At 41.5% G+C, this 16023-nt stretch overlaps 1 protein-coding gene across 3 annotated transcripts in view; it reads left to right on the top strand.

The window, feature by feature from the left end:
* The window catches only part of TMX4 (thioredoxin related transmembrane protein 4), a 39285-nt gene extending 23845 nt beyond the window's left edge, over positions 1–15440 (top strand). The window contains exons 6-9 of one of the 3 annotated variants that reach the window (XR_002831592.1): positions 4936–5037; positions 7875–7938; positions 10977–13386; positions 15253–15440. Coding sequence is in view for 2 of the 3 variants with exons in the window: in XM_023762107.1 (XP_023617875.1) it covers positions 4936–5037; positions 7875–7938; positions 10977–11329 (519 nt within the window). In the remaining variant the exon portion in view is untranslated. Of the gene's footprint in view, positions 1–4935; positions 5038–7874; positions 7939–10976; positions 15168–15252 lie in introns of those variants that run through there. The other 2 variants (XM_023762108.1, XM_023762107.1) reach the window with 2 other exon arrangements.
* The last annotated feature ends 583 nt before the right edge of the window (positions 15441–16023 follow it).

Here is a 16023-nt window from a genome sequence, read left to right as displayed (position 1 = left end):
GCTGTGGAATTAAATATATATTCTTAAAGTATTCTATGTCTCCAAAATGAGTTCCTATATTTGTCTTTCTAAGTTTTGTGTAGGTCACAGTGTCATTTTGGAACTTAATATTCAAGCAACTCAAGAAGACTCTGTGTTTCTCATGCACATCAAGATATGTTGAGGGAAATTTAAGAGCAACCTTTTGTGTCTAAGTTTTTAAGTTGTGTTTTATTTTCTGCCTTGTGAGATGGATCAGAAGTGGTGCCTTAGGCAGGGTTAGGAATCCTGGGGCTGAGATTCTGTCTGTAGCAAGTGTTTGGAGAGACTGTCAGTCTTTGCCTTATCTCTCGTCACAGTTGGCTACAATGATGCAGGGAGGCGTTATCTCTTTTCCAGAGGACAAGCCATTATTCTCCACCTTGTGTATATGTCTCTGAACACATTGCTTTTCCTCTTGTAACTATTGTTACTAGAATTCTTTGAATGCTTAGCATAGAACCCACACCAAGTACATACTTGATAACTGTTTTTGTTATATTCATTAATTATTGTTGTCATTATTTTGCTTTTCCCTTCTGATTAGGAAACAAAAATGTTTTGTTTCTATTCATTTATTTCTTAACAAACTCTGATGGCAGGATTAAAATAAGGTTTTATGGCAGTTGTATAATGTGTACTTGCTAGCTAGGTTTAGCATTTGAATGTACTTAAATATTATTTGACTAGAGGCCTGATGCACAAAATTCGTGCAAGAGTAGGTCTTTGCAGCCGCAGCAGCTTCCTCGATCCTGGGGCTGCAGACCCGGCTTCGTCTGGAAGGTCGTCTGGTCTAATTAGCATATTACGCTTTTATTATTATAGATTTGATATAGTGAATTTGTGCTGCTCACTAAGCTAATACAGTAACTTCCCTCTTCTCAACGTTCCTGTAGTTACGCAGGCATATGGCAAAATTTAGCCACTATAAGTGTGCTGCATCTTTGGGGGGATAATCCATGTGATGGAGAAAGTTTAATGCTTTGTAAATGTCACATGATGAGAAGTAAAAACCATGAGTATTTAGACTGGAGAATAGTAAGAGTGTATTTTAAAACTGTGAAATATCCACTGTGTTTTTTATAGTGGCATATCTTCTCTTACTTTTATTTTCTTGCACCTAATATCTAGAACAATATTACAATGAGATGGTGCACATCCACAGGATATATTTCTTAATGTCTGCAGGGGGCTGCAAGGTTGTGTCTTGTTGCAGAGGGTATGACATAGAAGGGGAAGTAGTAAAACCTTGGCTGTCACTGGAGAAGTCTTTCTGAGCTGCTCCATTCAGGGAATATATTTGAGGATTCTTACCTGTGTCTAAGAAGGATAGAGGGGATGTAGGGCCTATCCCCAAACTCCTCAGAGTGTATTCTGTGACATAGGTAGAATATAAATACAAAAGGCTCTCTGTCCTTCTGGGCCAGCCCAGCCCTGAATGAGACTGTGCAACACTGGGCTGGGTGGGTGGGTGCCCCTGGGAAGCATCTGATCTCACCTGCAGTAGTTCAGGTCCCAGAGGGAGTGCTGGCCTCCTTGGGGAGGAAGGGCTCTGCCTCTGATCTGTGAATGTGTTAGCCTGGCTCCATTGCTTAAATTCATCGGGCCACTGGTTGGAATGTTTTTATATATTCTACTCTAATGGTATCTTCATTCAGTCTTCTTACTCAAAACTACATGTTACCCAAAATTGGCTTTAAATCAGTCATTAATAATAAGGTGTCATGCCCATTAGACAACATGTTTGTGTATTTTAAGGAAACAGTAGAATGCTTCCCTTGTAATGAACACACACAACAAGAATCAGTATTTTCCTCAAGTGAAAACTATCATTGCCTGGCAGTTAAAGAAACAGAAACACAGAAATTTAAAATTGAATTTGATAATTTTTATCAGTAATTGCCTGGACACATCTATTTATATAAAGAGGTAATATGCTATTGGTTCCTAACGGTGTCCCAATCATGCCGTTCAACAGGTTGTGCGTGCACAGAGCTGGTGGGCAGGGGATGGCCGGCGGGACTTGCCCACTGGGACAATGAGGCTGCTTCCATAGGCATCAGGACGGGGTGGTCCCCCCAGCGGAGGGCGGCGCAGGCTGCGCAGGAGAGCATCAGGACAGGGGTGGGGCCTTGGCGGAGAGCTCTCAGCACTCCTATGCCGGGGTCTGAAGGCACAGAGAGGAAGGGAGAGCAGATGGGCAGTTAGGGGGATCAGGCCAGGAGGGGAGAGCAGTGAGGGGCATCAGGCAGGCAGGAGAGCAGTTAGGGGCATCAAGCAGGCAGGCAGGTGAGCACTTAGAGCTAGTGTTTCTGGATTGCGAGAGGGATCCGAGATTGGAGAGGGTGCAGGCCAGGCTGAGGGACCATCCCCTCCATGCACGAATTTCGTGCACCGGGCCTCTAGTTCTGTATAATAGAAGCCTAATATGCTAAGTGTCTTGCCGTCTAGTTGGCCGTTCAATCAATCAAAGTGTAATATGCTAATGATATGCTAAGGCTGCTCAGCTGGTCACTATGATGTGCACTGACCACCAGGGGGCAGATGCTCTGACTGGTAAGTTAGCTTGCTGCTGGGGTCCAGCCAATTGGGACTGAGCGAGATGGGCTGGACATGCCCTGGAGCCCTCCCTGGCCCTGATTGTGAATCAGTGGGGTCCCTTGGCCTGGCCTGTGCCCTCTCACAATCTGGGACACCTCGAAGGACTTCAACTGGTTTCGGCCCAATCCTGCAGGCCAGGCCAAGGGACCCCACTGGTGCATGAATTTGTGCACTGGGCCTCTGGTATATATATACACACACACACACACACACACATATATATATATATATATATATATATATATATATAGAGAGAGAGAGAGAGAGAGAGAGAGAGAGAGAGAGACTTCAAGTAACTAGAACCAAGTACCCTAACACTCAGGTACTCTAAAACCATTGTGGTGGCAGATAATGTAAACAGATAAAGGTTTATGTCTGCAGCTGTGAAAACAAAACTTGATTAATGAGATTTTAGTAGTAATCACCTAAAAGACCACATTCTACCAGCGCTCTGTCAGGATTTCTCTAAGAAGCTCAAATAAATCCTCCAAAGTATCAGCAGATACAAGAACATTGAAGTGGAGCTTATTAAAATAAGTAGGTATTTTGAATGTGCTAAGAAATGTGTGACTCAGAATGCAGTGACACAAAGGCAAATGATTTACTGCATTCTAGAAAATAGAAAGGTTCTGAGGGTTACTTTAATCATTTATTTTGCAGAAAGGGCATACGATGCTGTCTAGAAGGATTTATAACTGCACATAACTCATTCCAACCATATGAGTAAGGCAAATGGGCAGATATTTTTTATAGAGCAAGTTCCAGAATACTTACGTCCATAGGTCAGCTCAAAGGCAGACTGGCTTTCTCTGTCTTCTAATTCCTTGGCACATTTCAGGGATTAATCCTGATCACCTCACTGAGTCACCAAGAAAAGCATTAACTATGTTCAGTACATAGAGTTTTCTAAAGTAGGAACCTGTGCAGTATTTAGAACTTCCATTGAAAAGGATTTGACTAAAACATTTGAAATCCCAATACTTTTGCCTGCTGGGTTCCAGAATGCTGGATTATTCTGAATAAACAATTGCCTTGGCTGAAGACAGAATAATGACCAGTGTAGACAACAGTTACAGATGACAGTGTTACAAATCCAGATTATTTGCATTTCCTATGAATACTTTAAGGATTTGCCAGTACCTATAACTTACCTAACAAATATTTTTTACATGGATCAGTGTTTAAAGTATTTGCTGAGTCTTTATATCTATCTCTTCAGCTGAGTAAGAGATTGGAGAGAAGAGATCTCAGATTTTTCTAGATTAGTTGAACAAGCTTTTTTGTTTGTTTATCATTTAGATTTAAGCCAAAATGAAGTATATTATTTAATTGTATTGACATTTATAAACAGAAACCAATGATTTGAGTAATTTAGATTTTGAGAAATATTAAAATGGAAACTTGGACTCGTTTTTAGTTATTACATCTGTTCTAGGCAAGTCTTTCACTTGTTATCTCTGCCTGCTGATGACATTTAGCTTGGAGCCATTTTATCGTGTGCCCAGTAAATTTCGAATGGCTGTTCTTGAATCTATAATGGCCTGAAACCTACAACCACTAAACCTTCATGAGGAAGCATGGCTCCTGCAATTCCCCATCTAAGTGGGTGTTGACTCCAAACTACCACTTCATATCTGTAATTTCTGTGTGATTTTAGCATGGAAATAATTTCCAGTTCAGATTGTATCTCTCTCTTCTGTATCAAATAGAGTTCTAGGGGATAGTAAAAAAAGAATGTGCACTCTACTCAAAACCTCATGAAATCTCATTTCCTCATAATGAATTAACTGGGAAAACCTTCTGTCTAATATTACATTTTAGGTTTTACGGTGATTTAGGAAAGCTGTTAAGGATGGGTAGAGGTAGAGAAATGACTAGAAGGAGGAAGTATGGAGACGTTTAAAATGATTGATGTTCTCTAAGTAGTATTTAGTTCTACTTAACAATTGGTCAAGACTCAAGAAGTTTAATTTTTATGGATTCCATATTACAAGTAAATATCGAGGTATATATAATTATTAGCAGAGAGTGACCAAAAAAAATCTATTATTGTGGATGAAGGGACTAGAAAAACAATTCTATCAGAGTTCTATCAGATTATGAACTCCAAAGAATGAGAACTCTTACCAGATATAACCTTGAGTATACTCTCAGGTTCCTGCTATTGTAAAGCTTGACTTGTTCTGAGGAATCAAACCACTGGATGACCTTGTGGGTGCTCCTCTATGTGGAAACAATTTGCAGACTTGAGTGATAGCTGGAGAGCTAGATTTAAACATTTTTGGTCCTCATAAATAATTTTTCTTTTAATTACAGCATCTTCACAACTATTTCACAGTGACCGTTGGAATGCCTGCTTGGTGTTCTTATGTCCTTTTCGTCGTTGCCACCTTGATTTTTGGCCTTCTCATGGGTCTGGTAAGAGATAATGCCAATCTTCTTTCCTTTTCTTAAAGCCTAATGGGTTTTATGCAAAACTACAAAGCAGCCAAGGAAGAAAAAACACATAAACATTATTTTGTGTGTAATCTAAGCAGTTAAGTAGCATTTGCTTATTTGATACTGCTTACAATGCTAATTTGAGAAATAATGGAAAATTCATTAAATCATTATCTTTTAATTCTAGCCTTTATATTTTCTGAACATCTGTGCTGCCCAAAATATAGGCAGTGATGAAGAGAAAAGTTGAGATCATACTTGAATTGATAGTTTGCAAGACAACCCCATCTGCAGTGATTTCACACATTGCCTACTTGATTAGAATTCTGTGGTGATAAGGCCAATGCTGTGGATCTGTTCCTCCAGTGAATGAGATGATTCTTTTCTTGTTCATATCCTCCAATTAAACCTCTAATCCTGGCCAGCTGCTTACACATACACTCTCCTTAGTCTGAGGTGGATTTTATAAGATAATGTTGAAAGAAGGGACTAGAAAACACAGTCAATATTGTGGGGGAAAAAAATCAGATGCAAAGCACATCTAGTGCTTACATATCTAGTAGGTATTTGTGCATTTTCTCCCTAGATATTTTAGGTAAGAACTGGAATAATAAATTTATTTATTTAACTATGTAGGCAACTATAAGTATTGTGGCATGCTTTATTCTTTGATATAATTTGTTAAGCTTTCGCTGATCCATTTGATTGAGCTTTAAACTAATTAAAACAAATTATTAAACGCTGTTATACTATGTATGAACCACATAGCTCCTAACTACTATATGATAGGAATAAGTGATGATTACTAAAAATTTATATAAAAAAGACAAACTTTTAGTTAAGATTATCTTAAAAGTCTGTCCTTACACTTTATAATAAATTGTGGCTCTTTAGCAAAGTCTTTTTTTTTTTAATCCTCACCTCAGGATATGCTTTTTTTTTTGTTTTTCATATATTTTATTGAGTTTTTACAGGGAGGAAAGGAGAGGGATAGAGAGTTAGAAACATCCATGAGAGAGAAACATCGGTCAGCTGCCTCCTGCACACCCCCCACTGGGGATGTGCCCGCAACCAAGGTACATGCCCTTGACTGAAATTGAACCTGGGACCCTTCAGTCCTCAGGCTGATGCTCTATCCACTGAGCCAAACTGGTTAGGGCTGCTTTTATTAATTTTTAAACAGAGTAAGGGAGAGAGAAACATCGATTAGTTGCCTCCTGTATGTGCCCGACAGGGGATTGAACCCACAACCTAGGTATGTGCCCTGACCAGGGCTAGCAAAAACTTTTTAAAATAAGCTTCAAATATTAGCAGTTGTTTTATAGCAAGTCATAAGTTAGTACAACAAAGTCCTATTCCAGGGAGCCCATTGTATTTTGCCATGAGCATGCTTCCTTCACACTATGGTTTATATTTGAGATTTGACTAAATGTTAACCTCACAGGTGGGGATAGAACTTAGATACGTCATTCATTAGGTCCTAGGTGTGTTCCCATTCTGATGCACTAATCATACTGCTATTAACATGCCCCTAATGGTCTGATCTAAAAGGATTTGACTTTGGATATAAATTTGACCTTGGATGTAAATGTACTTCTCCCATCTACCATCTGGTTCTAGATTTTTCTGGTAGTATATTCTAGAGCCACAGGAGCATGAGGTTCTTGTAGAGGGAACAATATGAGATCCCTGAAGACTAAGGTAGAGCTGTGGAGAATGTAGGTTGATTGTGAGCCTAATGCAGGACCGTTGGAAAGTCTTCTCAGCATAAAGTTTTAGAGTTTTATCTTTGAGGTTTACTTTAAACCCAAGAAATCATGTCAGATGTGCCTATGTTCTAAGTTCATTTGGAAACAGATTTAAATAATCAGTGTAGGAAGGTTATTAGAAGATTGACCCAAAGAAAGAAGAGAGTTGATTTAAGACTGTTCAAGTGATTAAGTGACATAAAATGTTATTCCTTTATAAGAAGTTGGGTCTCCTCAGACTGGCATTCAGAGCTTTCTCTGGACCTAAGTGCCCCCATGACCCAATTTGGTGTAGCTTAAAGGAGCTAGACCTGTGCTGCCACCCAGCTCTTCCTGACTATGCCCAGGGCCTTAAATGTGCCTTCTTCAAATGCATCATTCTTAATCCTTCCCAATGGTTATAATCTCTGTATCTCTTAAGTATCTATCAAAGTGCTTTATTCATTTTTCTTATGAAACTCAATTGTTCTTTATTGATTTATAATTAAACTGCCATTTTTTTCTCTTTTTGAATCTTGCCCCCAGATGTTAATGAACCAAATATTAAATAAATAAATGAAAATACAGATGGTAATAATTCTGAACAAAATGTAGGATACTCATTTGACATTTATAAAATTGAGTCAAAAGGACTATGACTTTGAGTTCTTTAAAATTTTAGAATACCTTTAAGACATTGGTGTAGGAAGTACTATTACTATTTATGGTGAGGGGCAGCCCATGTACCGACCAGTTAGGTTTGTCCAGAAGAGTGTTTTTTAAAGGCCAGTTTAGACTTGGCTGATAGTGTCTGTTTTCTTATACCCGCTTGATTCATCTATTTTTAGTGGGCTCTCTTAGGCATTTGACTGTGTGGACCCCTGTTTTCAAATATTAGCATCTCCCTATATTGTGTCACATTTAAAAAAATAGAAAATTCTTAAGTATACCCTTTTCTGTTTTGAGGACTTTTGACCAACTGCTAATTATTTATCTATGAATATCTGGTTGTAAAAGGCTTAATTTTTAAGGTTATTTGAAAATAAATGTCCTATGTACTCACTATAAAATCACCTTTTCCCCCTCCAGGTCTTGGTGTTAATATCAGAATGTTTCTATTTGCCATTTCCAAGGCATGTACCTGAACATCCCGGTAAGTGTGATAAACTCATGTAAATAGAGTATTTTTGGAATTCTGTGTTGTGCCCTTTCGTGCTCATATAGGTGGTAGATTTCCCTCTGATGTACGAGGTTACCAAACCACCACCACTAAATTCCTTAAAATATGTTCTCTATATAGACTTAACAAAATTCTCTTTCTTCTCTCTTAAACTAAGGAATATTTCATCTTGGCAATTTCTTTTTCCCTTTAAGTGTGTGCCCTTCATTAATCAATTGATACCTTTTTCTTCATTCAAACTGGAATGAAAAGGGAGGGAGGGAACTCACATTTATTAGGACTTTATTGTGTGCCTGTAGCTATTCCAAGTGCTTTGTAAGAAGTCTCCCTGCCTGGCCGGTGTTGTTCATTGGTGAGCGTCCATCTATGAACCAGGAAGTTATGGTTCCATTCCCAGTGGTCAGGGCACATGCCTGGATTGCAGGCTAAGTACCCAGTACGGGGTGTGCAGGAGGCAGCCAATTGATGATTCTCTTTCATCCTTGGTGTTTCTATACCACCCTCTCCCTTGCTCTCTCTGAAATCAATTAAAAAAAATGTTTAATTAAAAAAAAGAAGTTTCCCCAAATCTTTGTACTGTTTCACACTGTTTCTGAGATCAAATAGCCCTGGATTTGAATGTTTTTAATTCTATTTTTTAAAACTTTGCATAAAGACTTTTTATGAGACTTTGTTGAATTTTATGTTAGAGTTTAAATAAGCTATATTTCTTTTTAATTTCTGAAGTTTTCAATGCTTTGGGACTTCCATAGATAAAGTCATGCGCTATGAGATAGGGATACGTTATGAGAAATGCATCATTAGGTGTGATTTGGTCTTTTTTGCAACATCACAGAATGCACATGCACACACACAGATGATACAGTCTTACTTTATACAGCTGACAGCAGAGTAGGCATTTAAACCAGCATCACCACAAACACACGAGAATTACCTTGCTCTGCTACAAGATGACTACAATAGGAATTTTTTAGCCTCATTATAGTCTTACCACTGGTTTGGTGCATGAATTTGTGCATGGGTGGGGTCTGGCCAGCCTGCCCTAATGGGGGCCCATCGGCCCGGGCTGGTGGGGGGAGGGGCTGCGGGTGGTTGGTGGGCTGGCCCTGCCCCCAATTGGGATGTTGGGGGCCGATTAGGGGTGAGGGTGTCCAGGGGGAGGGGAGTCAATTAGTTCCCAGATCAGGCTGGTTGGCTGCCACAGAGCTGTCATAGCCACTGGTTGTTCTGGTCATTCTGGTCATTCCACCGTTCTGGTCACTGGGCTTTTATCTACACTAATAAAAGACAAACATGCAAATTGACCGTACCTTTGCTACACCTTAAACCACGCCCACCAGCCAATCAGAGCAACTATATGCAAATTAACCCAACCAAGATGGCGGCCAGCAGCCATGGAGCTGGAGCGAGTAGGAAGCTTGGTTGCCCCAGTGATGGAGGAAGCCAAGCTTCTCACCTGCTGCAGCCGGCTCTGAGCTCCACTGAAGGCAACAAAGTTTCAATTATAGAAGCTAAATAAACCCCAGAATAAAAAAAAGAAAAGAAAAAAAGGAGAGACTGGGAGCTTCCGTCGCCAGGGGGCTTGGCCAGCCTGAAAACGGCCCTCAGCCCCTCACCCAGACTTGCCAGGCACCCCAGTGGGGACCCCCCACCCTAAAGGGGGTGTGGCCAGCCTGAAAACAGCCATCAGCCCCTCACCCAGGCTGGCCAAACCTCCATGGGGTCAGGGTCCCCACTGGGGGGGGGCTTAACAGCCTGCAAACAGCCCTCAGCCCCTCACCCAGGCTGGCCAAACCTCCATGGGGTCAGGGTCCCCACTGGGGGGGGGCTTAACAGCCTGCAAACAGCCATCAGCCCCTTACCCAGGCTGGCCAGGCACCCCAGCGGGACCCCCACCCTAATCCGGGACACCCTTCAGGGCAAACCAGCCAGCCCCCACCCGCGCACCAGGCCTCTATCCTATATAATAAAAGGGTAATATGCAAATTGACCCTAACAGCAGAATGACTGGGAATGACTGGTCACTATGACACACACTGACCACCAGGAGACAGATGCTCAATGCAGGAGCTGTCCCCTGGTGGTCAGTGCGCTCCCACAGGGGGAGCTCTGCTCAGCCACAAGGCAGGCTGATGGCTGCCAGCACAGCGGTGGTGGCGGGAGCCTCTCCCGCCTCAGCAGCACTAAGGATGTCCGACTGCAGCTTAGGTCTGCTCCCTGCTGGTAAGTGGACATCCCCCGAGGGCTCCCGGGCTGCCAGAGGGATGTCTGACTGCCAGCTTGGGCCCGATCCCCCAGGGAGCGGGCCTAAGCCAGCAGGTGGACATCCTCCGAGGGGTCCCAGACTGCAAGAGAGCATAGGCCGGGCTGAGGGACACCCCCCCCCCCAGTGCACAAATTTTTGTGCACCGAGCCTCTAGTATATTTAGATGGGACTGCTGTGGTATATGCAATATGTCCTTGATTGAAACATTGCAATGCCGCACATGACTATAATTAGAAGGCATATTATATTCTTAGAAGTAACAGAAAGCCAATTTAAAGCAATTTGGGGAAAAAGGAAAATGTATTTAACACACACAACTGAAAGCCCAGGGTTGTTCTAGCTTCAAGCACAGCCCAGGGATGTTAGATTGTGCTCCCATGTGACTGATTTCAGTGGCTGTCAAAAGCAGTAGCAATCACTGTAGAAAGTGAGAGCTTTTCCTCCGTACTCTGGCAGAAACTGCTGGGGAGCACTCTGATTGGCTCAGCTTGTCATATGGTGAATCAGTTACCAAGGCTAGTGAGTAGGTCACTGAGCCAGGTTCTACAAGGTTCAAAATACAAAGCCTGAGGGAACCTTTGCCCTCCTGGGCTGGGCTAGGACGCCAACCAGAGATCTGTCCTGGGTAATAACAGCTTCAAGGTGGAGAAGACTGTCGTGTGCCCCCCTTGCTTTATTCCACAGCCAGTTTGATTGCTGAGTGACCATTGTTTATTCAGAGGCCGTTCCCCTCTTCCCTCCACAGAGCAGAGTCGGAAGTCAGAGGAGGCTCATAGGGCTGAACAGTTGCTGGATGCAGAGGACGAAAAAGATGACTCAAACGAAGAAGAAAACAAGGACAGCCTTGTAGATGACGAGGAAGAGAAAGAAGACTTTGGTGATGAGGACGAACCAGAGGAAGAAGAGGAGGAGGACAACCTGGCTGCTGGTGCGGATGAGGAAACGAGTGACACCCAGGACCAGGGGCCCCCGAGGGAGCCCCTGGAGGAAAGAGAACCCAATGAGACTGAGGAAGATGCCCCTGGGCAGCCCCGTCCATCTGACACGGAAGACACATTGAGGCAGCGCAAAAGTCAGCATGCTGATAAGGGACCTTAGGTTCACAGACTATTTCCAAGAACATAGAGCAGAGGAATGTGCCGGCTTCCCTCTGCCTGCAGTCTAAACCAAAATCCTCCTTGTTTCCCGAGCAAGCTTCTCTTAAAAATCCACCTTAGTCATGTAGTCTCGGCATTAAGCCTAATGTATATTAATGAGACTCCTTCAGGCATGACAATCAGGATGCGTGGTATTAGGATATGCTTGAGGATTTGGGGTGGGCACACGTGCATCTACTTGGGGCGAGAGAGTTTTGACCAGAGGTAGCGATGCCCAGCCCTCGTGAGGACTGTTCATTGACAAGGCTGCAGGCCCCATAAAGTGAAAGCAAAGCAGCCTGTGCATCCTCATGTGTAGCAGAAGTCTTGCTTCTCCTGTGTTAAGAAGTTACTTTTGTCAAACTATAAGAAACATCAGGCACCATAGTACTGGGTCACTTTTTTTAGAGAGAAATGGAGGGCCCTGGATTATTGTAGAAAAGAGCTTGGCAGTTGTCTTGACTTTAAATCTCCATTGTTATGTCTTATTTCTTACCTGTCCCATTTCCAGCTGTCCTGCCAACAGCCTGCAGGCTCCCCACACTTCACAATGCTTCCTAGTGAGACATCAGCTGGGTTTAGTGGATTTAAGGGTTTAGTTAATCAAAAACCGCAGCCCATGAAGCCGGACTGCCAAGCAGCTCGAATGCAGTATTGTAACCTTTGGGGATTCAAAAAGTAGTAGGGATTTTACAGGAGACAATTTTGCTGTTTTTTGCCAAAATGGAGTAATTTTTTTTTTTTTTTTTTGCAAAAAGTCCCTTCAGCAATATTCTTTCCCAACCCAGAAGTCCCCCAAGTCTTGCCAGTACAAGGTAGTCTTGTGAAGAAAACTTGAATACTGTGTTGTTTTGTTTTCATCTCAAGGGGTTCCCTGGCCTTGAACCACTTTAATAATAACTGAACATTTCTGGTTCTCCTTCAGTGATGTGCTTTTGGTGAAAGAATTAATGAAAGTGAGTATCTGGAAATGAAAGATTTGGTTTCATTTCCTTCTTTCTTAATCTTGTAAAGAATTTTATCCCTGTAAATCTCTCAGTGCTCAATCTACTAAAAGTACCCAGGAGGCCCAATTTCTTTTAAAAAATCCATCCATCTACTTCTGCCTTACCTGATTTATGTTTTAGAATAAATTCATAAAATTAGATTCCAAACCTTATGAAAGATGACTAAAGTTGATTCTGCACCCCTTGGGTCCAGACAGAATAATAAGTAGTGCAGGCTTATGAAATTTAAAAGTTTCTGTCATTTTAAGAAAGAAATATGCAGTGTACTCTTATCTGGCTGTTTAGATAACCCCTTTCTTCCATTAACTTTGAACACGGGATCATTGGCGGGAGGGAACGGTTCTGAAACTTGCTGTCTTTCTGTGCTTGAATGAGCCTATTGCAAATTTACACAAAAGGGGTTTTTATTCTGCCAGAATCTAATTTTTAGAGATGGTTATTTTTCATCTTTCCAGTTCAGTTACCTGACAGCCTCATCCTGCAGCATGAGAGTCACCAGATTTTTTGCCCTAGCCAGTTTGGCTCAGTGGATAGGGTGTCAGCTCACAGACTGAAAGGTCACAGGTTCAATTCTGGTCTAGGGTCTGTACCTCAGTTGTAGGCTCCCTAGTCAGAGCTCTTTCGGGAGGCAACCAATTGATGTGTCTCTCACATGGATGTGTTTCTCTCTGTCTCTCCCCCTCCCCACTCTTTCTAAAAGTCAATAGAAAAATATCCTCGGGTGAGGATTACCCCCCAAAATAAGAAAGAGTCACCAGCTTTTGGCAGCTATGAAGCTGGGGAGATCCTGACCAGACCAAGGACATCGGATCTCATTGTCCTCCCAGCCCTTCAACCCTTCCCCAAAGATCCTCAATAAGATGGTTTGACAACCCCCCCTGCACCCCCCAAAAAAGAGTCACCAATAATAGTTTTTCTCTTCAGACAGCAACACAACCTCAAGTTAGAGGCCATCAGAGAACTGAGAGGCTAAGAAAATCTTGAATTTGCTCATTTTCTTTCCTTCTGTAAGGTAGGTCTCTGATACATCTTAACCCAAAATGCAGTCGTTCTGATGGTGGCTCCATCTCCCTGATCCCGGGAAGCTTTTCTGGATCTTTGCTGAGCTGGGTGTGCCCTCTCGGCACTGGATTTCTTTCTCTTACAATCAGCTGAATTGAGTTTTCAAAGATCATTAAGCTCAAATTCAGAGCTACAGACTAAGAAAGGATTCAGTTTGGCTTTTCTGTATGTATAAGCTCCCCTCCTTTGTAATAACATCATTTTTTTAAAGTGGAATATTTGACTAAAGAGGAGGGAATGAAATCTACTTTGACTTTTTAGAAATGTAAGGCCAATTTCCAGTTGGACCCCAAATTTTATATTTATATATATATATATTTCTCAGCAATACTTTTAAAAAATGGAGTGAGCAAAGAAAAACATCTTGGAGAAGAAAATTCATTAGAAGTTTAAAAGTCTATGCAAACCATTTTTCCCCCCTGTTTTTCAATATCCTGGCAAAAGATGGGGTTTTTACCAAGTAGTCTGATAAATACTCAACTAATTTCATTTCTTTCCACCTGAGGCCTTTAGGTTGTTTTCAGTACTTACTGAATGTAAAACTAAAGGCAAAAAGTCAACCTAAAATAATTTGAAATTAACATTTCAGTGGGATTTTAACGATATTTCTTATATTTATTCCAGGAGTCCAGTGCATGGAAACATGATTTTCATTTTAAAAGTAAACATTAGCCATGCTTTCCTATATTGTAGTATCAGTTATTTACTTACACAATAGTATTTTGTATAAATCAAAATCAGGTGAATTAAAAGTAACTGAGTAGTTGGAGCAGGTGCCTTTTCATCAAGGAGGCACCTTCTACCTAGCATTTTCTTAGTTTCCTTTATTACATCTCTTGCTAGGTCTGTTACACTACCCAACTTGCTTAACAGTCTTATATTGAGGTAGCAAACAAGCGTTAGCCAGGTTGGCTTTTGACACTGGAGGAAGCCACATTTTTATTTATTTATGGCCCAAATCTGTTGATAGCTCTGGTGTTGCTACATGATTTGGGCATATGCAAGCCTGCATCCTATAACACCTTTGGAGTAGATGATAAAAATATCTTTCAGGAGAAGTATTTACTGTTACTGTATTACCGAGTCAAGAGTGAAGGATGGGAAACATTAAAGAGTCAATAAAAGGTAGACAAGCCAGGGTACGCCTGAGATTTCAGCACCTTAAATTGGCTTGAAGTGAGAGAAAGGAGATTGGTGCTTTTGCTAATGTATCAATGTCTGTCTGTCCTTTATCTCCGTGTCGAAGTGTTATTTCTGCCAGTGTTATAAATGTGTGGTAGACCCATCCTGTTAAATATAACAACATTTTGGAAAGTATTCACATCCTTTGTGCCAACAGAAAAGTTCCTTGCTTAGTATCTCTTTACCTCAGTCCTACGTTTTGGTTCTCCTGAGGTTACAGCTTGTCTTGCAACCAACGTGGAGTCATCAAGTCTGATGAACCTCCAACAGCTTGTGAACAGCTTTCCTGAACCAGGAAGTTCTGTTGAAAGGCCTGTGACAGCTTCAGACCAGGACTTGGCCTTCAGGTGGCTTATTCTCAGTAAAGTTTCATGTGTACTGTGACATTGTACTAGTATATGTGAGACATACTAGGTACACCTTTGACGTGTTTCCAATATAGTGTAATTGTATTTGTTACTAAATAGCTTCTTTGTGCAAATGCAATTTTTATACTGAAAATACTTCTTATTTGTATTGCAATACATTATAAATTTATTATTTATATTCCTTGTAATAGTCTTGATTATTTAGCCCACGGTACTTAATTATTTTCCTCTTCATCCATGTATGTATTCTTTGCCTCCTCAAATAGTATCTGCAGCAACTGGAATCAAGATAGGAGTTTCTAGCAGAACGTTGCCTGAATTGCAAAGCACCTTAATCACAGAATTGTACATAATCCTTGATCCTGTGTGTTTTCATTTTATGTAAATTTCCATTTGCCTCAAAACCTATGATAGTGCTAAGTAAAAACAAAACCATCGATTGCTTTTCATGTAACTGTTTTCACAAGAGTTGTTTGCCTAGGCAGTGAAAAAAGATTACTGTGTTAAACATTTTCTCCTCTGTGTCCATCCCCCATCCAGTCTGTTCATTTTTCCTCTTTATCCTCTTCTCCTTGACTTGTGAAACCCACACCACGTGCCTTTAGCTGCTCTGGAAAGTGCACAAAACGAAGGAGGAGCCATCAAAGGGCTCCTTGTCACAGCCATTGTGTTGTCTATAGCATCTCACCGCACTCGCCTCTAGGGTCTTCCTCTGTCCTGAGGTCTGGGGGTGGCCAGGCTGGAGCAGATGGCAGTGAGACGACTGGTCTGCACCCCAACCTTCCTGGCACTATGGCAGTGGAAAGCACAAAGGAGGAGAGGTGACACTTACAAACCCCTGGGGACTAAAACAATGGAGATTAAAATGCTCACTTTTGAAAAACAATGGAAGGATGTATAATACAAAGAACATGATTAAATTTTCATACCACTGAGTTTCCCTCCCCCAGAGAAGCTGGCTCAGAATACATACTGGCCTATATAGTGAAAAAATAGCCATTTTGCAGTGTCTTAGCCTACCTGAACTTGGTCTGCAC

This window comes from Myotis lucifugus, unplaced genomic scaffold (assembly GCF_000147115.1).
Source record: "Myotis lucifugus unplaced genomic scaffold, Myoluc2.0 scaffold_232, whole genome shotgun sequence".
NCBI lineage: Eukaryota > Metazoa > Chordata > Mammalia > Chiroptera > Vespertilionidae > Myotis > Myotis lucifugus.
The sequence above is the reverse complement of the archived record's forward strand: the minus strand, read 5'-3'. Positions and strand labels throughout refer to the sequence as shown.